The sequence below is a fragment of the Oxyura jamaicensis genome, chromosome 4 (assembly GCF_011077185.1).
Source record: "Oxyura jamaicensis isolate SHBP4307 breed ruddy duck chromosome 4, BPBGC_Ojam_1.0, whole genome shotgun sequence".
Lineage (NCBI taxonomy): Eukaryota > Metazoa > Chordata > Aves > Anseriformes > Anatidae > Oxyura > Oxyura jamaicensis.
Window position 1 is genome coordinate 32,165,422 of NC_048896.1, and position 26,211 is coordinate 32,191,632.

The 26,211-nt window shown below is 35.5% G+C and overlaps 1 protein-coding gene across 4 annotated transcripts in view; it reads left to right on the forward strand.

Moving 5' to 3' along the window:
- GALNTL6 (polypeptide N-acetylgalactosaminyltransferase like 6) overlaps positions 1-26,211 on the forward strand; it is a 452,994-nt gene that overhangs the window by 116,536 nt on the left and 310,247 nt on the right. Inside the window, exon 1 of one of the 4 annotated variants that reach the window (XM_035324504.1) lies at positions 4,758-4,915. The exons of the other annotated variants lie outside the window; for them this stretch is intronic. Within the exon in view, the coding sequence (XP_035180395.1) occupies positions 4,898-4,915 (18 nt within the window). The 5' untranslated portion in view covers positions 4,758-4,897. Of the gene's footprint in view, positions 1-4,757; positions 4,916-26,211 lie in introns of those variants that run through there. 4 annotated transcript variants of the gene reach the window in all.

Sequence of the window (26,211 nt, forward strand, 5' to 3'; positions counted from 1 at the left end):
TTGTACTACTGTTGAAACGCTTTGCTATTTGGTGTCCTTGGGGGAAGGAGCTGGGGTAAAGCGGATGAGATGGAAAGGAATTTTTCTGTTCTCACTCATGAATATGTGCTTTTAGCTGAATGCAACGAACAGGCAAAGCTTGTGATCTACAAGGACAAAATACATTCATTTGAAGGAAATAGCAAAATATCTAAAGAAAATACCAATGGTTAATTAATTAATTAATTTGGAAAGTTTTGTTTCTTAGCCAAACCTGTGATGGAAAAGAGACAGACAAATAATTACTTTTTGATTTGTAGGGTCAGCAATATTGCCTTCGATAAAACTGATATTTCTTTTTTTCATTCATGTTTTCTGAATTCAGTTATCTGATGGGCTTGTGCAAATGTCAGGTTCAGAATGAATTATATGACTTAGATATACCCTAGAAATGCATGAATTCAGCTGTATTTCTCAGCTACTGCTTAAATCATTGCCCAAAACTTTATCTTTTTCTTTCCTTTATAAGCATAAATTATAACATTATTCTTTATCGTAGTGTAACCAAATATACAGTTATAAAAGGGAAACATAGGAAGACAAATTCAAACCAAATTCAAAGGAAAATAACATAATTTTCACCAGGAACATTTTCTTTCTGTTCTCGTGGTAGTTTGTATGTTTGTTTGTTTGTTTTAATTATTTTCTAAATGCTCTTGTTTTAATCTCCAGTAATTTAACTCTTTGTGTTCTAATTATGCAATTAATAATTGATTCTCCTAGATAAACTTTGCACCAGTGTAACTAAATTGTACTTTATCTTGGATTAAATTTTGAAAAAAGTAAAAAAGGAAGAAGCTCAGATAGGCATTTCAAATTCCATCTCTTTCAGCTTTGCAAAGACTAAATCCTGGAAGAGAGATATGATTATCCATAGGATTATCCTAATCCCATTGAGGTTAGAGTGGTTTTGTCTTGTTTTTATTGTTTGCTGTTGTTTTGACATGGATTTCTGTCTCACCAAGTACAAAAACTTTTAAAATATTAGGGAGTTTCTGATACTTTGTGACTAACTCTGGGAAGAGGAATTGGAATGGTAGCAAATGCTGTATTGCAATGAGGAGATTGGCAAAAAAATAAAAAATAAAAAAATACGGGGTGTATATATAAATGCAGAATCTTTAAACCATTCTGAAGTTGACACTATAAAAACTGTTTTTAAAAATCACTTTTTGACTGCTGATATTTAAGGACCATAAAGTATTTATTTTTAGTATACGTGATTTTGCCGTGTAATTCTGTAGTGCTCTTTATCCTGTGTCAAATTGGCTTTCCCAAAGAAGTTTAAATTCTAGTTTGTAGAGCTCTCTGTTTAAAAGTTAAATCAATGCCTGAGAATTAAAACACCGTTATTGCTAAGAACATTTCCTATGCTCCTCTTTAAGTATTTAAATTTCAAGCTGTGCTTATGAGATGTCTTCTGGAGTAATTGCAATCACTCAGTTTGTTGTAAGAGACAGCCATACTGTCTCTTATGGAAAGAGGTACTTTTCATAAGAAAGGGCTGAAGTTCTAGACTGCAAGTGTGATACAATCTTAACATTTTATAGATTATATCTTTCATTGTAAAGTGATTATCTTTCTATAATTTGACTTGAATATTGTGGGTAATGCTTGTAGTACATGAATTGAAAGTATTATTTTCTAAAACCAGATTGTATGATTTCTACCAGTTAAGTAGCTATTGAATACTATAAATTTGCTAAGTTTGACAACTTACTCAAATGGCAAGGATAAAAGATTCTGTAAGAACTTCCCTAAGGGTGAGAAGTGCAGCTTCTTTGTGATTCCTGTTCTGTCAATGCAGTCATTGCATGCTCTCCCTTATAAAGGCACTGCAAAAACACTTGTCTTGATTAGTGAATTTGAGATATATGTTTGTGATCATCAATAAATGTAATAACAAGAAAAACTCTGAATATGGCTTAGCCAGAACATTGCTTTGAAAGCCATAGCAGTTTTAGATATTAAAAAATCTTGTAGAGGCTTTGCTTTATTACTTGTTTTTTGGCACTGTTTAAACTTGAGGAAGTGGTGGTGGTTGTTGCTTTTTCTTAATTTCTTTGTCTTGGTCAGTACAAGAACACTTTTTTTTCACTTTTTAGATTTTTTTTTAATGTTCTTTTTAACATTCTTTCCATTCTTATAGGCTGAAAGCTATTGATAGAGTTTGCATTTTCTTTTTTATCAGTTTAGAATTCTTCCATTTCTTGTTTCTATGAAATCGCACATTGTTTCACAGGATGCATAGGACATCACATGATATTTGAAGTTCTGTACTGTTAAAAAAAAGTTACAAGGCCAAAACCTGTGAATATGAAATAGTGTGTCATACCCAAGAACTTGTGTACAGTCAAAATGAGGTGACTATGGCTCCATGACACCATTTCCCTCATTCCTGAATTTAAAGTTGGAGCAAAGACAGACAGATAAGGCAGTGGATGATCAAATACATTTAGACACCTGCTACGTTTTTTAGTCACCTTCCTTCTGGATTGAACTTTGAGCCTGAAATTCCAAGTCAAGAGATGACCGTTATCAGAAAATAAATTAAGGTCAGATGCAGAGTACGGCTAACATCCTCATCAGTGCCTCATTAGTTTTAAATAGACACAAATTATTAGCTGTTAATATTACTATAATACAATTAAGAGAGTCGACATGGGCATTTACGTTTATTTCTAGATAGAACTTGTTACTTTATTTCATGTTAATGAAAAGAGTTTCATGATTAATGCTATTGTGCTCTTCTCTTCATGCACTGCCTATCCTTTTGTCATATTACTGTAGTCAGTAGAACCAGGAGTGACCCTGCATAATGCTTTTATCTTTTGTTCATTTCCAAGTATTATTTTTTTGTAAATTTCTGACAACTTTATGCATCTTCGGAGAGCCCTTTTTTCTCAATTGTTGCAGCCTTCATAATTCAGTTCTTGTCTTTGTGGATGATGGGGTTGGAAGGATGGTCTGGTTCAATGACTATGTTCCAAAAGCTTTGGAGTTATTTATGATTTTCTTCAGCATACTCATTAGACTCCTTCTCTACCTCTCTCTAGTTCTTTTGTGAACACTTGCCAAGATGGTGACCCTGTTGCCTTTCCTTCAGCAAAACACCCCAATTAGCCTTACTAATGCTTGCTTTTATTTAGGCACATTTTTCTTTTATTCTTCTAGAGCCATTTCTTCATGTTCTGACAGTGACTATTTGTATATACCTTTTCATTATTTTCATTAGCTCTCTGTATGCATTTATAAAGTATTACTATTCTGTTTCAGCAGTATTTTTCTTTTCTTCATTAACTCTCCACATATATTTATAAGAAGTTGCTAGACTATTTCAATTGTATTTTTTTTTCTTTTAGTGTGTATTAACTCATTTTTCTTACCTGTTTGTTACTACGCTACACCTCCTATTATATATATATATTTTTTTTTACTTTGTACTCTTGCAATATAGACTACTTCTTTTCTCTTCTACATCCTTGCTTTGACTATTCTGACCGTACAGATTAACAGCATATTTACAGTACTCCGTCAGTACCTCAGAAAGAGAAATAATTGCCCTGCTGTGTATATATAATCTCTAGCCTGTAGTGCTAAGAATGTAATTCTGTGCATATTTGATGTGATATAGTTTTTCCTTGTATCTTTTCCTGCAGTGCTGTTCCCTATTCAGTATTTTCTGTGGTTTATATTTGTCCCTTACATCTTTTCCTCTCCAAGTATATCTTTTGATAAATCTCAGTCAAATGATTTTCATATTTGTTCAGTAATATTGTATCTTCAGCCAACATGCTAGCCACTTTGTATCTTTGACTAAAAACAGTGTTTAGTGTGTTTTCAACTCCTAATTTTAGAAAACATTGTGATTTACCTTATCCTTGCTTACCTCACCTCTTTCCTTTTTGACAGACCACTGGCTAGAACATGGTTTTTCACCTTTGTATTAATGATGTGCATTTTTCAGATGTTCTTTTGTACTATTCTTGAAATTTACCAACTCTACTGCCTTCTGTATTTGTATGACACTGCTTGCCTACAGGGCTACAGTATATTACCATAGTAATAGTTGTTAGTTTCTGTGGTTATGTTTTTGATTATACAAGTGGTTCTTAGGGTATGTATTTGCACAAGTTTTTGTCTATTATAATATTTTCCTCTTAACAGAAGTGCTTTCTGTAGAGGGCAAAGGAAGCAATGCAGAGGTAGTGAAGTGCCAGGGTGAGCATGTCAGGGCACATCTCATGCAGCGATGGTGCTTTTGTGGGCTGAACATTTAAACAAGAGCTCTTGATTCCACTATCTTTTTACACTTGACATTGAGCCTTGACATTGAGTGTTACCTGCAGTGTTTTTTTCTCTTCAGCTGATCTGTGAATTTGGGCTGGATGCATGGAAGTGTTGCCACCTGTTTCATGTTACTCAATTTACTCTTAAGCAACTTCCAGTGTAAGAAAGTTTGAGGCTGTGGAAGAGTATCACGTGGGCTGTTCTGCTAGTGACTGGTGACATACTTCAATTGTAAATACAGTAAAAACAGAGACAGTTGTTTAACTTCTTAAGGGGAAAATGGATGTCCGTTAACTAAGGATGTCCATGAGGCTATTTAACTTCTGCCGCTATAGTATCTCACTGGGCAAGAATCACAGGGGGAAGTACTATACAAGTACATGTATTTAGTTCTCGATCTTTTTTTCAGACCTAAGAAGACAAGCACAGAGGTGCTACAGTTGTTTAAGCAACTGGGAAGAGCTCAGTACATGTAATTTGAAATCAGATACATAGCAAGTAGGTACTTGGGATATAGAAAACGCTGAATATGGTATAGAAGTATGCTAATAACAGGACCACTGTTTTTATGAAACACCATAATGAGGTAGGCAGAGTAGCTAATTTCTTTATTTTTGTTGTAGTAGATTTTTTTTTTTTCTGGACATTTAATTGACAATTACAATATTGCAAAATGAAATACAAACTTTGAGAAGAAATAGTAAGTTACTGAAATATTTCAGAATATTTATTTTATGAATAAAAACATTATGGTATTATATTGCATTGTCAGTGTATAATTGCTTTCTAGTCGATCATTTTATTGATAAGAACCTTTCTTAATTTCTTTTTTTCTTTTGGAGCTTAAGAAGGGATCAGTTCTCCTTTAATGGTTATATGATATCTCACATATTATACAAGACAAAGTAAATATCTTAAAAATAGATCTTTGTGTAAATCTCCACACTGTTTATTTTAATGGGCTTCTGGTTGCGTTTTATTTCCACAGTTTGCTAAATATAAGGAATATAGATGAGGGATCCCTATATTCATGGTTCTCATGGAGTTTATGTCAAGGATTTGGTTATTCCTGATATTTCCAATAGAACAGAATATATGAAGGAGCATTTAGTCTTCAGAAAGTAATGAATTATATTACTACTTAATTTAATGTGACTTACATTACAGCAGAGCAATAAATCATATGCATCCTTAGATTGGCTTTGAAACATTTTTATGGCCAAGATCAGGATGTAAATTGGAAAACTGACATACCATTTTACAAATAATGATACAGCTGCAGCAGGAATAGAGATGGCCAAGGGTAAAGAAGCTGTCTCATTTTCTGAGGTAATTGCACCTGTACTCCTTGCATGTTTTTGACATTACAGGAGGTAGGCCTCAAAAAGCGACTTCAGTTTATTGCCAGTGGTTCTGCTTTGTCTGGAACAAGGAAACTATAATCCTGTAGTCGTACCTTTTATGAAGTTTTATGATAAAAAATATTTAAATAAGTTATGGATTTGTAGTTTATTAGGAAACCGGTGGGCAAGAAATATTTGGGGCCTAATTATGCAACTCATTTTTGCTGATCATTTTGGTGGCTGTGGCTATCTGTTAAGGTAGTTTCTTTCTCTTGCTGAGTTCTTCACTCACTTTCTTTTCTCTACCCCTTTGAGGTTAGGTGACTGATATTGGGCTTGTTACATGGCATCATCTGCAGATTTATATATTCTGATCAAGAGCAACCACTGTTTTTGCTTTAAGAAACTTGTAACTTTTTTTTTTTTTTTCAGTGCTGGAGAATAACCTTACCTGTCTTTAACTCTGTAGCTATAATAGGTGTACTAGCTATGTAGCTATGTATCAGTCAAATGAGTATTAAAGAACATTTATTTAGTTCTTTATCTTTTTTTTCCTAACAAAACTTGAAGCATTTGTCACCAAACATGATACATGAGATTATTCTGGAGCTATGCACCATTTAAGAAGTACCAATAATGCAGATAATCTTGTAAGAGATATTAATGGTAATTATTGTGTTTAACAAAATATCCATGTAAAGGTAATGTCTGTAAAATTTGTTTCAGAGAATAGTTTAAATGCAGATGAGCAACACAACAAACTTGCACTTGAAATATATAATTGGAGCTGCCCTATACTCAAACTTGGAGAAGACAGCAATATGTTATGACTGTTAGTATCTCATTTAGCAGACTAAATTACCTGACTAATCTCCCTAGGATCTCTTCAAACTCTGTGAGAGAACATGGCTTCTCCAGAGAGTAATTCTTAGTGGAAACCCAATTTAAGGCTCTCAGCGGTCCTCTGGAGAAGCTTACTGCTCTCCTTTGAATAAGCCAGGAGGTTGGTTAATAATGGCAAAGTAGAAAATTCTGTAATCTGTGCCTAAATCGCCCACTTAGGGCTTTTATTTCTATAGTTCCAGACTTCCAGTTAAGGAACAGCAGAAAAAAGCTTTCCCAGTGTTAAAACAGCATTTACTAAGATATAAGATATTAAAACTGGCCTCACATCAGGAAATCACATGCGAAAGTAGATTGAAAGGGGCTGTTTGAAACAGCTCATCAACCTACATGTTTCTGGGTTTTGCTAAGGTTCAGTATCTTATGAAGTCTCATAAGATATTCCATCCCTCTAAGTTGTCTTTCAAAGAGCATCTCTATGGGAGATGCAGAGGTAACAACAGTCATAAATACTCATTCTGGGAGGTGAGTGCCTTTCCTGAAACCCCAGCAAGGGGAGCTCTGCTCAGGAGTTTCACAGTTATTGCCTTGTAACTAGCAGAAGCTGTAGTGCTGGTGTGGGGACTTAGTTCTTTGCTTTAAAATTGAGTGATGGTTACGTTAATTAAAATTAAATATTTTCTGAACGTGTTTAAATTGATCTCACAGGTCATTTTTTGCTTGGTAGATGATTGTTTGTTGGACATATATATACAACTGCATGAGGTCAATGAGCAAACCTCTGAAGTGAGTTCAATTTCCAGGCTAGGAAAAGCTTTTGAACAGTACTGAGCTTCCAAGCAGGAGTGTCTTGAGAATGAACTGGTTTACAGCCTCATAGAGCTTCCCAAAATAGACTGAATTTGAGCTAGCTCAACCTTCCGCTCAGACTGCTTCCTAAATTGGAGTAATTGCATTAAAACTGCAAAGAGACTTATTATCCCTTTAGTTCCTCCATCTAATGAATTCTGGCCTAATTGTATCCACCTGATTTAAAAAAAAAAAAAAAAGGAAAAACAAAACCAAACCACAACAAAAAAAAAAAAACACACCCCCCCCTCCCCCCCCCCCCCCCCCCCCCAAAAAAAAAAAAAAGTGTGTGTTTTGTTTAGTTTGGGGGGGGGGTGTTTGGAGGGAGAAGGGAAGAAGTAGGGGAATAACTATCAAAATTTCAAAATACCACCTAGGTTTTCCTGAATGCTATGGGTATGTCTGAACTGGAGTCAGAATATGTGACGGGCAGATTAACCAGACATACCTGTCCTACCTTTAATTTCTCTGGCCTAGGTCATCAGTGATGTCATGGGTGCACAGATTTCTACATGGACGATGCTATCTTTACTAGACCTTGCATATTAATATGTATGTGTTCACTGCTACTGCTGTTCATAGTCATATTATATCAGTCATGTATCAGTGAAATTAGTTAGATAAAACCTCCACTGATGAATTATTGGTGTGCTCATTTGTTGTAGCAATTTCTAACAGATGTTTAATGTGTTAATAACATGTCCTATTCATTCTCTGAAAAAGGAGAAGCTCTCTGAATAACATTTGTTTAGGTTTGCATAACACAACACAGCAGATATACTCAAGCTAGCTCATCCTGGTAGAGCAGTATTTTCAGATGGCACAAGATAATTGCATACAGCTGCATGTTAGCACTGAACAGTACTCCACCTGGGTTTTTATTACTCTGCTTCTTGGTGTCAATAATCAAACAAAGCAGAAAAGATTAAATAAATTTTCCTTACTTTATATCTATACCTTAATGCATATTTACTTACATGTCCTGTTAAGTATGAGCCTAAAGTTGAAGTATTAGGGGCAATGAAACAAGAAACTGTTTAATAATAATATATTTAATGCTATGCTTCATTGTTTTATGAGGAGATACTTTTCTTAATCCAGGTGGTTCATTTTGACTTGATTATTTTGGTGTGCCTTTTCATAAATAGTCAGCTCTGTTTGATAGTGCAGAAAATTTTATCTTCTTAATTAATCAAGTAGCACAGGTTTCCTGTTCTCTAACAGGTATAATTGAAGTTGCTAAACTCTGGTTTCCTATAATGATGTTTAATTTACAGTCCTAACATGACCAGTGCCAGAAAATGTTCTAGTATATTATCTGACAGTAAATAAAACCTGCCAAAAAAATCAATAGATAGAACAGTGCTTAACAAAAGACATATGCCTCATAAATAATATGTCATGCCAACTAGCAGCCATAGAAACATATCTGAAGGAAAAAGCTGAAAAAAGTAACCAGCCAGAAGGAGCTAATGGGTTATTTTTGCTAGAGATCTGCCATAGACTTTTCCTGTCATAATATTATTGCATTTGTCATAAAGCAAAAGGCTTTGTGCTGTGATTTTTCTAGCACACTGTAGAGTTTTCAGATAGCAAAGATCAGTTTAGATTAATTTCTGTGAAGAGCAAGTGTGTCACCCTATCACTAATCCCCTTATATTTGTATTACTCCCGTCTCTCAACCCCAGATCTGACTCTCTGTTTTTCAAAAATATATGATGTATTTATCCAAAAGGGACATTTCATTACTTACGAAACATTAGTTCAAATCTTGAAACATAACACTTGGGAAGAAATACATGCATATAGTTTGGAAATGAAAGATAAGTTAATGGCTTTGAGTGAAATCTGTATGTTTCACTGGAACAGGCAAACTAAATAACTCTCAAATCTCTTGATACTACAGTTTTGGGGGGATTTTTTATTTTAATTAGTCCAAATGATTGGGAATAGAGGAATATGATGATGAGAGGAATATAACGAGAGGATTGTTTTCCTTAAGGAAGTATTACTGTAATAGCATGTAAGAATCCCTTCTCTTCTTCCCCTACTCCAGGGGAAAACCAAACCAACCAACCAACCAAAAACTGTTTCCCCAGAACAAGTCATAAGGGTGTTGTGAAATACTAGCACTAAAAGTTTCACAGCAAAAGTTAATGAGAGAATTGCATGAAGCTAGATTTCTTGTTATGGAAAACATGGAATGTGAAGGCCAAAACGTTTTTATATAGAAGATGGTGGAGACATAATTAAGGGTGATGGGGCATAGTGAATTAGGGAATTGTAATAAAGTAAAATAGTAAAGCAAATCAATTTTGGAATTGGCATCTTGACTTGATTAAATATTACAAGTTTAGTTAGCCTGGGAGGGAGCAGACAAAGCAGGAAGAGACAGCTGTATAGCTCTAGCAGCTGGAGGAAAAGAAATGGATTATGGCACTAGTAATTGAAAAGAATTTTTGTGCTTTACTTTTCATTTTTGTGTCAGCTTTGCATTTAGCAGGTACATTAAAATCTAAGTCTTTCCTATGTTCTCTAATGGAAAGAAAGAGGAAAAGGAAGCTGTAACTTAAATGCATGGGAGTTCCTGGAGTATATCATGGGCTGGTTTATATAAAGTTCACTACTTGTCTGATTTGTTGGCATTTACTCCGTGGGTGGCAGAACAGCTATTGTGATTGTCTTCAATTATTAACATTTTTTAAAAAAATTACATGACATTTAAGTTAAATGTGAGGCTTCACTAATCTTAGTACATTCATAGTTTTCTTTGTTTCATTTGTGATTGTACTGTACAAAGAACTCAATACGCCCGTTACCTTTAGTGAATTGAAAGTGTGTTATTATCTCATCAGTGTTACAGAGGTTGGTATGTGAAATGGTGGCAGGAGCGTAACGTCACAGCCCCCTGATGCACAAAGTGCAGGAGTCATGCTATTTGCTAATTGCATAGCTTCTCTTCTGAGAACAGAAGTAGGGAAAAAGACCAGCAGTGACAACGTGGAGTTGACTCTTCTGGTACCTAAAGAGGGCCTAGGAGAAAGTTGGGGAGGGACACTTTATCAGGGAGTGTGGTGATAGGACAAGGAGTAATGGTTTAAAACTAAGAGAGTTTAAATTTAGATTAGATTAGGTTTAGATTAAATATTAGGAAGAAATTCTTCCCTCAGAGGATGGTGAGGCACTGACACAGGCTGCCCAGAGAGGTTGTGGGTGCCCCATCCGTGGAGGTGTTCAAAGCCAGGCTGGATGGGGCTTTGGGCAACCTGGTCCGGTGGGAGGTGTCCTGCCCGTGGCAGGGGTTTGGAAATGGGTGGGCTTTAAGTTCCCTTCCAACCCAACCCATTCTCTGATTCTTTGACTACCTGTAGTATATTTTCAGGGGAGCAGCAAGTCATAATTCAAATGCTAAAAGACACCCCTGCTTGAAATTTTTAAATAAAATTTTCTCCTTTTAGGCCAAGGAATGTTCTTCATTTCTGTTAATTCAGAAGGGGAACAAAATGATCCAGGTCATTCTGGATGCCTTTCAGGGATGTCTGCTTCAAAGTACTGTTTAAAATAAAAATGAATAAACACATATATAGAAAGAAATAAACAACAATAGTTTTTTTTTTTTTTGTATAATTTTTATGCTTTTAGTATAATTCTTATGCTTCTGTTTCTCAGGATAATTTTTTGTTATTTGTGTAGACCTTTAATAACAACACACTGTGTGCCAATAGATAGAGAGGCAATGAGCATCATTTCAGTGTTGCTGTATGCTTTGAAGCATAGTGTGGAGAAATACTGAGAAATATTGAGAGAAAAGTGCAGTTTTGGTCATGTGAATACTATAAAGAGGTTCATCTCAGCATTCAAGAAATCTGGTTGTCCATCAGCTGAGAAAAAAATGTCAAGTAGACAGCAATCTGGAAGGTTTTTAGTATATTTCTGTTCAAATTCTGGATTGATGAAGAGAAGATAGTTGATAAATGGCAGACTTTCAGTTACAATATTACTAAAGCTGTATTTTGATAGTAGGTAGATCTATGGATGGATGTTGCACTTCGCAGGCTTTTCAGATGTTATAGTCAGAACAGAGAGATTTCTCTTACTCAAGTCTCTTGCTTATAGATCAGATTGAAATGCTCATTAGTCTCTATAAAAGGTGTCTCTTCTGGGGAGGGACTGACGTTAGTTACCTTCATTTTGCTTTGTGCTAGGCATGGAGTGTAATGTTACATCTCCTATGTGCTTATTGGCACCTTCCATTCGTGGTACAGGCAGCCTTGTGCACTTCTCCATGCTGGTATTGGAAACCTGTATTACAATATGCTCTCAGCCAGCAGCACTGCAAAGGTCAATATGAGGAATAATATTCCGGCTATAATTTGGGCAGCATGAATATTAGCCAAAGTAACCAGCTTTAGCAAACAACAAAACAGAATTATTATATATATATAAGGAGAAATTAAATATCACAAAATCATATTTAAAAACCTAAAACTGCAGAATGGAAGCCTAAAAAGGCATTTATGATGTATCAGTTTTAATTCTGATTTGCAGTCTGTTATTATGATATAATCTGTGGATCTCTTTGGGGAACAGCAAACAGTATCTGGTAGCTCTTTGGATTCCCTCCAAACTGCTTTGAAATAGATGTGAATGTTGTAGTAAAGCAGTGTGAAGAGTAGGCAGCTGGTGAGCATATAAGAATCATGAGAAATTCTTATTTTTCAGAATAGGTTTTGTTCTTGTGTTTTTGTTTTGTTTTGCTGCTTCCATTCTGGTAAAGCTTGCTGTTCTGAGAGCTAAGTTTGAAATCAAACAAGGAAGCTTTTTATTTAGAGTGCTGTAATATTGCTTTGCAGCGTGGATGGGCTCACAGCCTTCACTGCATGTTTTCATAAGTGCCTACCAGAAATGTGCAGGCTAGCTGAGCATACCAGGCAGGCTCTGAAGAGCCTGCCTGCACTGCTCTGAGGCTCTCTCTGCTGTGTGCCTGCTGCCTCTGAAGCATCATGCTGTGCCACAGCATCGTGCCTAGGGGAGTTTGTCCAGGGGCAAGGTGGTGTAACTGGGGGAGACTGCTGCTGCTGGCTGACTCCTGCAGCTCCAGCAGATTTCAAAGCCGATAGTTCAACCTCCACTGACAGAAAATCTGCGTAACCTTTTGCAGATTGATGTGAGCTGACTCTGTCAATAGTTTAGGCTGATGCAAATCAGTTTGGTTTTGAATTTGATTTCATACTAAACCATTTTCAGTAACAAATGAAGTAGACAATTATTTGGAGTTTCATTGACTTTTTTTTTCACTTTAAGAATATAGTTTTCTGGAAAATTTATTCTAGACAGTCAAAAGACAAAAGATTCAGTAGGTAAATATTTGTAATTTGTGTGCATTTGCAGATAGCACGCACGTTTCCTTACAGACACTTAAATCTCTCCTGTGGTAATGTTTGCAGGTAACAATACCAATTTGCAGTTGTCCTTTTTCCTCCAGTGCATGGCTAGCCTGATGACAGCTTTAAGTTATCAATATGAAGTTGTCCCAGGTGTCTACCACAGCCCTCACCTCAGCCACTATAGTCCTTTACGGGCCTCACATATATGCAGTTTTCTTCACCTCAGTATTAGACTGCATGCCTACCAGCAATAATACCCTGTTTTATTTTACCTTCTTCCCAAGTCTCCCTTATGATCCCCATCCTCTTTATCACAGCACCTCGATTTCTCTTACAGTCCATGCTATGGTTATTGCAACTGTCTTTCACATCTTCTGCCTTGCCAAGCACCCTCCTGTTTATGGAGCTGGCAGTACCTGCACACTGCGTGGCTCACCAAGCCAGCAAAGTCAGGGCCATGCATTGTGCAGGGTGGAAAAAAAAAAATCCTTCACCTTTAATGATTCTGATGATCAGGTGCCTTCCTTTGGAAAACTATATTATGATTTAATTAACCCCATTGTTATGAAATGCCTTTCAGTGTCCCATCCAATTTCTTTAAATTATCATTCTTTTAATTATTTCTTCTATTATTTTTCATGCAGGTCTCTGCTTCACTTAAGATGTTTGTACTTACACCTATATAAAAGATTTATCTTTTGCCCAGTATATGATTATTTTTCCTTCTATAGTTTTTAATTTAAAAATATGAATGTGACAAATATATAAGAAATGTAATTATATAGGCTATCTAGATATATCATGTAAAGTCTGATTTTTTCACTGCCCACACTTCACAGATAGTTTCTTAGATTTCATCTCACACTTACCAGTTTTTTTTTTGTTTTGTTTTAATAGTTTATTAATATAGCTGCCTTACCTAGTGATCTTAATCGCCATTTACTTGCCTAACAGCATTCTGTTAGCATTTGACAGCATTCATTTCCAATGGTGCCTGCTCAGTGACTTGATGTTAGGGAGTCTGCTTTTAAGTGCCCAGTATTGGGAGTAAGGTTCTTATAATCAAATCCCTGCACCTTGTGGTTTGTAACGTTTATAACTTCCAGCCTGCATGATTAGATTGTATCTACTATGTAATGCAAATTAAAGATCCATATAAAATCCACAGTGGGTAGGATGTCTAGGAATCTTCAAGCCTTTTAGTAGTTTCTCTGTTCTTCAAAAATGACATAAATCATGAGTATGAAAGGAAGAATAGTTAAGCTGATTACTGCCATGTGCATCTGTGAAAATGCATATTACTTAGAAAAATCTTTTGTCAATTTTTGTAGTGCAAAAATGCAAACTGGTCTTCAAAAAGGTGATTATTTAATAATATGAAATATTGCAGCATTTACATAGTGAAATATGTCAAGAAAGAGTTTTATGCTTAATTTTGTAGTCAATCATCTCACAAATTTATGAAGAGTTTCCCCATCAGCAGCATTAGGGATTTTTGTTTGTGGCAGTGTTGCTGTTTTTTTTTTTGCTTGTTTGTTTTCTGTTACTTTGTTTTGGTAAGGATATGGAGTTCTAAACGTGGCATTCAAACTGCAGATTTCATGATGTTACTTTACTTATCATTTACTTGTAATATAAGCAATAGTAAAATAATAGTAAAAAATAATAGTAAAATAATTCACGCTACAAAACACAGTTTTTAAATTCCTCATCGGCTCCTTTAAGATACTCACAGAAGGATTTTCTGTGCTAGCTATACAATTTGATTTCTCAGAAATAAATTTCTGTTTTCTATTTTTTTTTTAATTCCAGGACAATTCGTCTATTAATGGTACGGTCAACCCATTGAGTAAAGCAGTCTGTTGGCTGTTGTAATTTCATTGTACTGAACAAGACAGTCGCTTAAATCTTTCTAAAAGTAAAGGAAGTTGCATGTGGTAATTGGGACTGTTTGTTTCTGATTCTTCATAATGTACAGTTTACTTCAAAGTAATGGAACAACAGAACTTGGGTCCCTATTTGAAGCCAAGGGTTTTTATTAGGGTCTGGCTGCATGAGAATGTGCATATAGCGCTGCTTCTGCAGAGGAAAACAGGAAACCTTTGAAAAGCACAGTCATTAGCATGGTCAAAAGATTAACTTTCCAAAAATAGAAGAGTGCTATTTGTTGCGTCTTATTAGGGAATGTGGTAGGTAAAAGTGAATCCCAGCTTGTGGATGCCACAGTGCTCTTGTAGGAGCAAGAAGTTTTTACATTATCACTCTTAAAACGCACCCACCCATATCAGACTGAAAAGTAGATTACTTCACTTTAATGCAATGGGAGCCTATTTTTTCCTAAAAATCTATGAAGTATATAATGGAGGTCATTAGTAAAGTGATTCTATTACAGCTATGCATGCAGAGGATTAGCAGTAAGCATTAGAAGCTGCTGGATCAGTACTTTTGCAGTTTGCCCACTGACTCGAGCAGAAATTACCCTGAACTGTGTCAGAACACATTAGGTGAGGATTGTTGGGTTATTTATTTATTTATTGTTAAGGTTATTAAGATTTCCACATATAAATCATGGCTGATTATGGTGTGCTATTACATTACTAATTATGCAACATCAAGTCAAAATGAAAGCTAGTAAACCTTATATGTGAAAAAAAAAAAAAAAAAAAAAAAAACTTTGTAAAATTGTATTTCTTTTTATTGCACACAAACGGTATAAGACATGATAGACTTAGCTAGTTATTTTCTTCCTTTCTCTCAAGTATTGCAATTTTCTGAAAGACATAACAGGAACATTTATGTCATTTACCAATCTTCACCAGGCTTTTAGGTTAAATGTTTTCTTTGTTTTAGCAATGGAAAAGTAGGCTCAATCCCACTTCTTTGGAAGTTAATAGCAAAACTTTAATTCAGGTTAGCTGAAGGAATTCAGATAATTCAAGCAGATTAGTTGATGACATTATTATTAGACTCTCCAAAATCATTATTACAAGTATTGTTTGTCTGTAAATCTCGAAGTGTTTAAAAGTTTACAAACGGGATGCTGATGCTGAAGTGCCCCTGAGGCATCTAAATCAAGCATTTAAATGTCAATGTATTCATACCTAACCTGTCAAGTTCTGAAGAGAAAACTCCCTTGGACTTTAAGTTTCAAATTCCATAGCTGGATAAGGTGATAATTTGCTGCTTCTCAGCATTTGCTTTGCATGGGTTACAAAGTGTGACCAGTGAGCTGAGCAGCAAGGAACCTGAATCATTGGTCTCATTTGTGATAGCAATGTATATGCAACATGGATGTCCGTATCCCCTATTACATGGGAATATGCAGAGGATGTCCTTAAGCAAGCTGATGAGAAGATAGCTGCCAGAAAAGACAGTATAAAATACGTTGCTGAAATATTGTAGAGACTGGGGTCACACATCCTCCCTTTTCTAAGGGTTTTCCATTCAGTTTTTTTTCATGCCGACTGGTTGGCTAGTGCTTTTGGAGACTCTGATGAGCCGCCCTCTTCAGCATTAAGTACTTATACAATATCTTTTAAGCCAGAGAGAAAATCTCTATTACCCAGTGCTTAAGGCAGCCCCTTGGGATGGAGAATCAGGCTTTCAGATTCCATGACAATGAAAGTTTAAGTATTCTAAATTAAGCATTCATTAGAGCAGGGACTTGAACTCAGCTCTCCCTCCTCCCAGGTGAATACCCTAATCATGGAGACACTGCAGTCCCCTACTATCTGAGGATTCCCAGCTGTTTCGGATAGGTGGATGGCTTGGGATGAGTAGAGGACATCATCCCCAGCTGGCTGAGGCACCTTCCTGAAAGTGGCAAGCACATATTCAGGTGCCCTTTAGCCAAAGGGGTTTCAAACCGGTGCTTTCCGTTATCTCATATGGATGTTGTAGCCAGTGAGTGGCCAGGTAAAACAGCAACTTCATCAAACATGTTTTGAAAGAATTGATGCTGCTTTGCTTTCAGAAGTAAGCTCAGGCTCCTGTTCCAGAAAGTTTCAGAGTTAGCAGTCAGGATAAATGCCTTCCTCTGACAGAAGTGAGCTGGAAGCTGGACAGAAGTGTGCGGGAGGGAAAGGACTCAGTTTTCTTGCCAGCCTTTCTTAGTAACTAGCAGGGGTGCCTTCTGTTCAGTAAGCTGACTGTAGTAAACTCCTTCCCTAGACACCTGGCTCTCCTACTGCATCATGAAAGTGTCATGGTAAGATGTATAGACATACATTTGTAGCTTTGACTAAAGATATAGGTGCATTGTGCAATAGGTTTGATTTAAGGAATAATTATACATAATTTTATATAAAGTTTTGAAATGCTACATTTAAAAAAAGAACCTCTCTCTATAATGTTACCTACTGTTAAAACCAGCAAATGAGCTAAGTGAAGAAATGATAATTGCAAGTGATTTGTATGGCATAAGTGTGTGCTGCTTTGTAAAAATAATTGCAGTTCTAGTGCCAAATGCTTTTAAATCTCTAATTGATTTTTAACGTTTTTGACAGGAGGCTCCTTTTGTGAGTTTTAACAATTAATATTGTAATAGGACAATCTAGGGACTTCCATGATTTAGCTCAAACAGTTTATATTCTAATACATTGTAGAATTTTGCACTGAATTACTGCAAGAAGAACTGATAAAAATGTCTATTAAGTTTGTTCAACATTTCCCAATATAATTTTCAATTTTAAGTGGTACACTTAAGCGTAAGTCGCGATGGCTGGCATTTCTAATGTCAGTTATGTGAAGCAAGTTGGAGGGAGATTTTCAGGCAGACTGAATATTTCAGAAACCTAAACTAAAGAAAACAGCATTTTGCTTGTTTACAACTGTTATTTTACTTCAGATAGCCATAGCATCCTACTTTGAAGTAGGAGGTGAAATTACATGGGAAGAGGATTTTACCAAGTCAGCTTTTTGTCTGCTTCATAGGCCCAAATTTGCGGAGGTTTGAAGACTTCTGGTGATATCACTTCTTGCATTCCCAGTGAAAATGTCTCACATCTCAGTAATTTCTTCCAAGATCTTTTTGTCACTTTTTTAACCCAACCGTTCCATGGAGCAGCAGAGGAATCACCTATGGATTTAGGGGTGCAAAAGACAAAAAGACTAATGGTGTCTGCCAGGTGGAAGCTCAGGACTGAAAATAAATCACATGAGGTCTGTCTTGTAAATTACCCAGGAAAAGGAAAGGAGAAAACTAGGCATAGAATCTGATAGGATTAGGATACAAGTATGGGAGAAAGAAGCGGTAACTGGGTTTACAAACTGAAGACATTAGAGCAAAGAGAAGTTAGGAGTAGGAACAGAAAAATGAAACTGAGGGTCAGTACAAGTCACTCTGGTGATGGTAGCACTGGACTAGGTGAGGTGTTTTGGAAACAGGAGAGTGGAAGTGGGATGGGGAACAGATGAGAAGAGAGGTAGATGACCCTGCGGAGTTTTGACTTCAGCTACATTGCCAGAGATTAGATCTGGGAGGTATTTCAAATTAATCTTCTTTTCTCCAAGTTACAAGATGTGATTTTAAAAAGTTGTTGAGCACTGACGGTCATTTGCATTCTAGACAGCACCAAATAATGTGTTTAAGTTTCAGAATAAAGTTGCCTCTTAAGCAGAGCCATGGTGGACAAAGAAAGGAAAAGATACAAGAGAAATTATTTTAACTGGATTAAATTTATCATTAGTCCCACTGGTCCTGCCCTTGTCTCTGGAGCAGTTAGGAGCCATTAATATTAGGTATATATTCAAATGCATGGATGGTGCCTTATCAGCTGATAGCTTATTTGATTGCAGATTAGGCTGTAAATTTATTTGTATGACACAGATACAGCTACAAGGTGTAGCTCTTCCAGCATGAATTTTAATTTGGTAGCGATAAGATGTCTATTTTCTCATTTGATTTAGGAGCAGAGATGTACACTTGAAATTGATTATTTTGAATGTTAATGTTGTGTGAATCCTGAAATAGTTTAAAATGGGAAATATCATCTGCCTGTATTTATGATTTCCCAGAAGAGCAACTGTCTTTTTCCTTGCCTAGATTCAGGTGTAAGTAAATTTCATTGCCCGTCAATAATAATTATTCCTTGTGTTTAAACGCGCTGATTGCTTTGACAGCCATACATCTAATACCCAGATTAAAAAATTAAGAAATATAGATGGGTTAAGATTTTCTTGCCGTATATGATCCAGAAGGTGTGGTATTACTGACAGGTATTGTGGTGGAAAAACTGTCTCTTACCTTGGAATAAGTCAAGAGCTGTTAATGACTGTGGATGGCTTCATCTTTCTTCTTCATTTTGGAATGTCCATTCCCATGAGTTTATCTGGTGATGTGTAAGCAATGCCTTGATAAATCCATACTGCCATCACCTGGAAGCAAAACTGCACATTTACTTGCTGTGAATAGGTTTGTGTGATTTGGGGCCTTTTCCTTCCCTCCATCGTCCAGGTTTAAGGGAGAAGGTTTTTCATTTTTATTTGCTGTGTATCTGAAGCCATACTTGATAAGGTTTGTGCATTTAAAATGTCTCATTTCTTGAACTCATAGAGCCTTCTTTTACATAAAGAGAGATGCTTAATATATGTTCATAAAAGTTTGGCTGCTGCTGCTGAGGCTTTGACAATGCATATTGTGATAGCTAGCATTATTGACTTTCTTCAGTACCCAAATTAATGTTTGCTGCCTCGTAAATCTAGGTTACCTTCTTCAGATGTGTTTCTTTTCCATGGAAGTGGTAGGAATTCAACAATTATGCTAAACTGCTGATTTTTCTATTTCTTCCTCAATCATTATGCAATGTAATGCTTTAGTTAGCAGTTGACAATTATAGGCAGGTTCTCTTCTTATGAGTTGAGTCCTGAAAATGTGAGAAGCTCTTTTTTGTAAAATGAGTTTTTGAAAATGAGCTGGAATTCAGTGAAGATGAGAAGGTAGATCTGTAGGCATTAACTCAGGTCTTGGAAGGCTATTTTAGGAAAAATTACACTAAAGATCAGAGAAACTGAGTAGTTAAAAGAAAACTACCACTGTTTCAAAGTACTGTGTACTGGCACAGGCTGCCCAGAGAGGTTGAAGATCTCCCTTCTTGGATGTGGTCCTGAGCAGCCTGCTCTGGGTGGCCCTGCTGGAGCAGGGGTTGGACCAGATGGACCCACAGGGCCCTGCCAACCATGCACTGATTCTGTGATAACCAGAATTAAGCCTATAGTGTTAAAGGTTAGATTTTGGACAGGGTAAGATCCTTGGAAGAATATTGTTGCAGAAGCATATACTTAAAATAATATGTGTGTATGTAATAGTGCAGCTTAGCCAGTATTTGTAGCTTTTATTTTCTCTTGCAAAAGTTCAGAGAACAGGTGAATCTCATCCGAACTAAGAAATTAATCTCTCTACTCTGATTAGTCTTGGTTTTCTTAGTGGCTTGAAAGTGAAGCAAATATAACTGAAGCCAGTTCTTGGCATAGTTTGGAAAAAGATTTGGTCTACTTTATAATTTATTTATTTGGAGAAAAAGTATAGGTCAATAGAATGGTAATGGTAAATATACGATCACTTTGGTGGTCATAACTAGTGATCAGAGCTTTTTTGGCATTCTAGCTGGTGACTAAATACCTTTGTGAAATGAGGTTGTTCTCAGTCTAGTTCACTGACTTTGTTGTTTTCTGTTTGATTGATTTTGTTTGTTTGTTTCTGCCTTAGGAAACATCAGCTTTTGCTGACAGTTTCCACAGACAGATCAAAAACTTCTGCGGTCAGTCTGTTTGAGAGAACAGCAGGTATAATGTATTTAGGTGTGCTTTGATGATGCCCAGTGCTATATCTGTAAAAATATGTTGCTTTATCTTCAGGGTCACCAACTTAGATAATTACTCTGATTTTTATTATTATTTTTAGAAATACATTATTAATTATAAGTAAAGATCTATAATTTTTAATGATGCTTTATCTTTATTAAATTTCTTTACTAAAGAAATTATTTAATAAATTTCTTTTTTAAAACAAGTAATTTCATTTTGAAACGATTTATTTAAAACTTCATTGTTAACAATGTTTAATTGCACACACACGCTCAGCTGATTCAGATTCCTGCTGCTCTGCTTCTTCTCCGTTTCTAAAGACGTTTGCAAATTTATTTATTTTTTTTCATAATTAGATCCTGTCAAAAATCCCAAGTTGGTAAACCCTTGAATTAGCAAAAATTAAGACTTTGAATGATGAAATATCCTCATTACGACGTGTGAATAAACATGACTTGCCAGTGGAGTTTACTTGGAGTTTTATCAAGAAAAAAATTATCCTCCATATACACTGAGACAGATGATACAGTATCAAGACTGATGCAAGGCATAATTGTGGCAACCTACTGAAACAAACCTCTGTGACTCCTCCCACTCATCCATTGAGTCTTCAACTGTGAAGCTACAATTTTAGCTTAGGCATGCCAGGGTGTGAAGTACCAGTATGCGCTGCTTTGCTGCTGCCAGCCATTCTAGAAAATAAGATTATGTAACTTAAATGCTTATAGCAATAAAAGTATTATTGAGAAGTTACATGTAAATAATTGCTATTTTGGTTAGGAACATAAGCGTTTGAAGAAAGATATGTTAGTTTATTTTTTTTAACATAAATACTCATAAAAAAATAATTTTGCATTGTCTTCAATCTAGGTAAGAAATTAAAAAGCTCAGGTTCTGTGAGCTTGAAAAATTATGCTTAAAAGCTCATATAAAACTACCGTATGATTTGTCCCACTCCCTGTGTGGTATGTGCAGAGCCGCCTCTTTTGATATGTAAACACTCTGTCACTTCATTTCTTAGCATGTGATGGAGCCATTGAGATCTATGTTGTATTCCTTAGCTAATGCTTTCATCTTAGTTTGGATGACCCTGCCGTATTCAAAGCAGTTCTTGTCTTGTCTGTTATCTTAAGAAAGAATTATACAAAGATTTATAATTAGCAGTGATAAGTGTTTTCTTTTTGTTTGTTTGTTTGTTTTTTTCTCCATGCAAATGAAATAAATACCTGATTCAGTGGAGGCAACTCCTTTACAATGTATTATCCATTGAAGTTATTGGTAATTACAGCCTATCCTGAGACTTTTCAGAATATAGTTGAGTAACAAAAATACAAGCAAGGTCATTCTCCTCTTCTGTAGGAAAAGTAAAAGGTATTTTTAAACTGTGTAAAAGGTCAATGGATGCTTCTCCATCAAATCATTCTCCTAATCCTCCACATTAAAATTTTTGTCTCATCCCCTCGTCTGTTTTCCTTTCTTCTCCAATTCTTCATCCTCAAAGGTCTTAGATGAAGATTAAGCAATCCTGCCGAAAAGTTCTACAATGATCATGTGGAGTGTCCAATAACTAGATTAGAGAAGGTACCTTGAGTGTTACTTGTACATTTATTTTGTTTATTGTGTATCTGAAATGTACGTAGTATGTGAAGATTTTTCTCCTATTTCTTTCATAAATCTGTACTCAAATAGTAAATGATAGAGATTTTATAACTTTCTGCAGAATTTTTTGTGATGTAAATTTGAAGGCTCAGTTCCCTATACTTTTTCTACCTTTGTGATTTATACATAGTCTTGTACTCATCAGTTGCACTTCTTTTGTTTCTGTGCTGTTTTGTACTCCCCTTTTACTAATTTTTTGCTGTTGTGTGTCAGCCTATAGAGCTTTTCCCTCCCTCAGTTTAATTCAGGCCTATGTAGAAACATGTAATTAAAAAACATTGTTTCAGCCGCTTCTTTTTAAAATAGAATTGTTATTAAAGTTACTGGGTCCAAGCTGTACACCAAAGTACCATAACACCCAGGACAGTGATTTCATTTTTTTCCAAACATTCATGCCATTCCACTTTGTTTCGATACAAAATGCTATGTCTATAATAAATTTCTGCATAAAAGTTGATGCATTCAACTTCTGGGAGGATAGAAGGAAGAAATTATACATATCTATCAAAATATATAAACCTTTGTTTACCATGCTCAAGTAAATCGTTGCAGTCCCAGTCTGTAACAACACAGCAGAAACATTAATCCACTTCTCTGTGTAGTAGTCTGTCTCCTGGCTGCCATTATCCATCTACATTGTTATCCAGATTTTCAATATAGTGTGTAGGAGTGAAATAAGGTTTATTTAAACCAGCAAGACAGACTACACAGATTATCTTTTATGAGTTAAGTTGCAGTTCATATTTTGTGATATTTGTGATTCAGTCAGTGTGGATCTGAAAACAGATATGATGCTCATCGTTTTCCTCAAGAGGCTGTTGCGTAGCTCTTCAGTTCAGTTTGTTGGAAAGATAAAGCTTTCTTTCAAGTCCTCAGTTTGTGATAGACTCTTGCAACTTTGAGCTTTGGAAAGAGACTGAAAGTCAACACCATTTAGAATGAAGAGCCAAAAGGTTCTTGAGAAAACTTGCTGCAATATGCCATCTTGGGCTAACTAGTACACAGGAACCTCTGGGACTTGTTAGTTGCAGCTGTCTTCCTTGGATAAGCTCCCTTAATGTCACAATAGAGTGCTAAATGCTTATAAAAGTGTCATTGAAGCTAGATCCCAAGTCTGAATGTTTTGGTGTTTTCTGAAATTCAGTGACTGAGGGTATAGATGTATTTTCAGCTTGAGCATTCCTTTTCGAATTAAATCGACAGATCTTGCATTATTTTATTCTTTAGATTTGTTATTATTGGTGTATGTTTAAAATTGTACAGAAAAGCTTCGGTCTCGGATGTCATGGTACCTGAGCAAATTATGAACAAACAGTAGCATCATGATACACCAACCATTCCAGATCATACCAATTATTTTATTGTTTTTCTAGCTATTGCATTTGAAGAAGCAGTTAACTGAATAGTCATACCTCATTCAGCTTCAAATAATTGTGTATGTCTACTCACTGTTTTCCAGTAAAGTAAAAAAGAAAAAAAAAATGTACAAGTCATTTTCACAGCATTTCTTTTTCTTATGTAATTTTAAGTAATTCCTCTGTATCAGCAGTAACTAGCAGTGCATTAACATAAAGTAGTTACCATACTCCTAGACTTCTAACTCACATTTTAGGAAGCCCACACATTCAGACAGTCCTCTCCTAATCAATGCCAGAAACAGGTGAGGGGATTGCTTTCAAGCAAGGGAGGTTTTGTAGTAGGGGAAATAAGGTGAGGATGAGTAATAGCAAAATTACTATTGAGAGATGCAGATTATGCTACGGGGGATCAGGCCTGTGGGAGGTAGGAGCAGCTCTGAGATAAACTTCTCTTTTTATTACTCTCCTGTATACACAATCACAGTGCAGTGGCTTCACAGGTTTTCTACATACAACCCTAAAGCTGTAAGTAAGAAAATAATGTAAAAAAAATAAAAATAAAAAAAAATAAAAAAAAATTGAAAGATAAAATTACTTTTCAAATAAACTTTTGTCTAGTAGTATACAGCTTCTTTCATCAATATGGTAATATAATTATATAACTTTAAATGAACACTAGATAACAGTAAAATGTGCATCAGTTGTGATGACCACTTCTGCTCTTAAGGGTTACGAGGCTGATGTGAATGCAGTTCAGCTAATGAGAACCTTATGTTTTTTTTGTGCTTTTGTCATACCTGTTTCTGACCTGCCTTTCAAGCTGATCACTTTGTGGAGTCCCATGCACACCAGACTCCTTGGGCAGTGGCATTTCACAAGTATGGTGTGCTTTGTTGAATCACTGTTTTTGCTCTCTTAAAATTATCTGTATTTTTATCCAATATTTTTATGGCTCTGAACTACTTATGTTTTTGAAAGTAGACATGCTAATAGAGCAAAGCAAAGCACAAGGGCTTAGCAATGAAATATTCTATTAACAAGCACTTTGTGGTGTTGGCAACTGTAGTTTTTTTTTTTTTTATTGAAAAAGAAATGCTGAATAGAAGCTGCTTCTTAAAGGTGATGAGGACTGTTGTTGTCTGTTATTGGCCATATTATTCCAGTATAGGAGAGATGTTAAATGCTAAAAGGTCTTCTGTTGCAGTTTCCAGACATGGTATGTCTGCTACCTGTCAAGCTTCTGATACAAGATGAGTGCTGTAATCTGCAGAGAGGATTTTGATCATAAATAGCATTCATGTATTAAAATCAAATTCATAACCTGTGACAAGGTATCTTGGAAACTCCCAAGAAAATAATACTTCTTTCTTTGGATACAGGAAATTAAGATTCTGGAACTCAATTAAGTTTATTGCCACTGCCACAGTATTCCTGTCATATTCAGAGTTTTTAATTTTAGGGTTGCCATAGTGCCTGGGAGTACCAGTCTTGAAGCATATTTCTCTGTCATAGCTAAAATAATAAAAAGAACCCTGAAAAAAAGAAATACTTAGATTTGCCTGAATGGATGAAACTGAATGCTGTGTTAGTTTCAAAAACGTATCTTATTGCTATGCAGGAATCAGATTTACAAAAAGATCACTTGAATCTTACCATGTTGATGGACTGAGAACATACAGAACAACTAATATTAGTCATATAGAGAGAGGACTATTAATATTTCCTAATGACAAAGCAAGAACTATATACCCACATCCAAGTCTGTAGACCTTTGCTAGTCTTCTCCTGACTTTCTGTATTGGGCAAATTTCATATTATGTGAAGCAAGTAAAGATGCTTCTTTCAGGTGATCTCTTTGTGTTGTTGCTCTCTGAGATAGTAATTGTGTTTTTGGTTGAAAAGACTAAACATCTATGAAAAGGACCAGAATCATGATAAAACCAGCTTGTATCATACTCATTGTGTTTACATTGTAACCCTGAAAACTAAAAAATATAGTTCCAAAATAGATGAAAAACATATTGTTAAGTAATTAAGTTAATTTGTAGTTTTCTTCTATTATGCTATATAAACAAATAACCTTTTGTATAAGATTTGCAGAGTAGAATCTTAATAACTTCTAATTTGTATATGTTTGCAAGGTAACAAAATCTGTTAAAAAATAGACTAACATCATTTAAGCTGTTTTTGTTATCTGACTGAATGAGCAATGTATTGTCGTAACACATTTTTGTTTGCTGTACCGATTGGTATATGAAATATTTACTTCCATGTACGGGGGGAAAAAAAAAAAAGAATATTTTACTAAACTGTGAACTCAATTTAAGCTCCAAAAGCAGTTCTTCCTTCCGTATCATCTTCACTAAAACCTTTGTAACATTGATAATTTCCTATTCTCTTCATATTGTCTACTGCAGTGGAATGTTTATATCAATTCTAAATTGGTCATCAAGGCATTAGTAACTGATTTTAAGTAATTTGTTATTGCTGCAGAAAAAGTAGTATAATGAAATGTACCTTTTTAAACCCTGCAAGTAGTGTTCTTAATAAAACTTGGTAATTATAATCATCATCATTGAAGTAAACAAGCAAGATTCTAATTATAATCCAAACACTTTAATTTGTTGTAAAAAGCTGTCA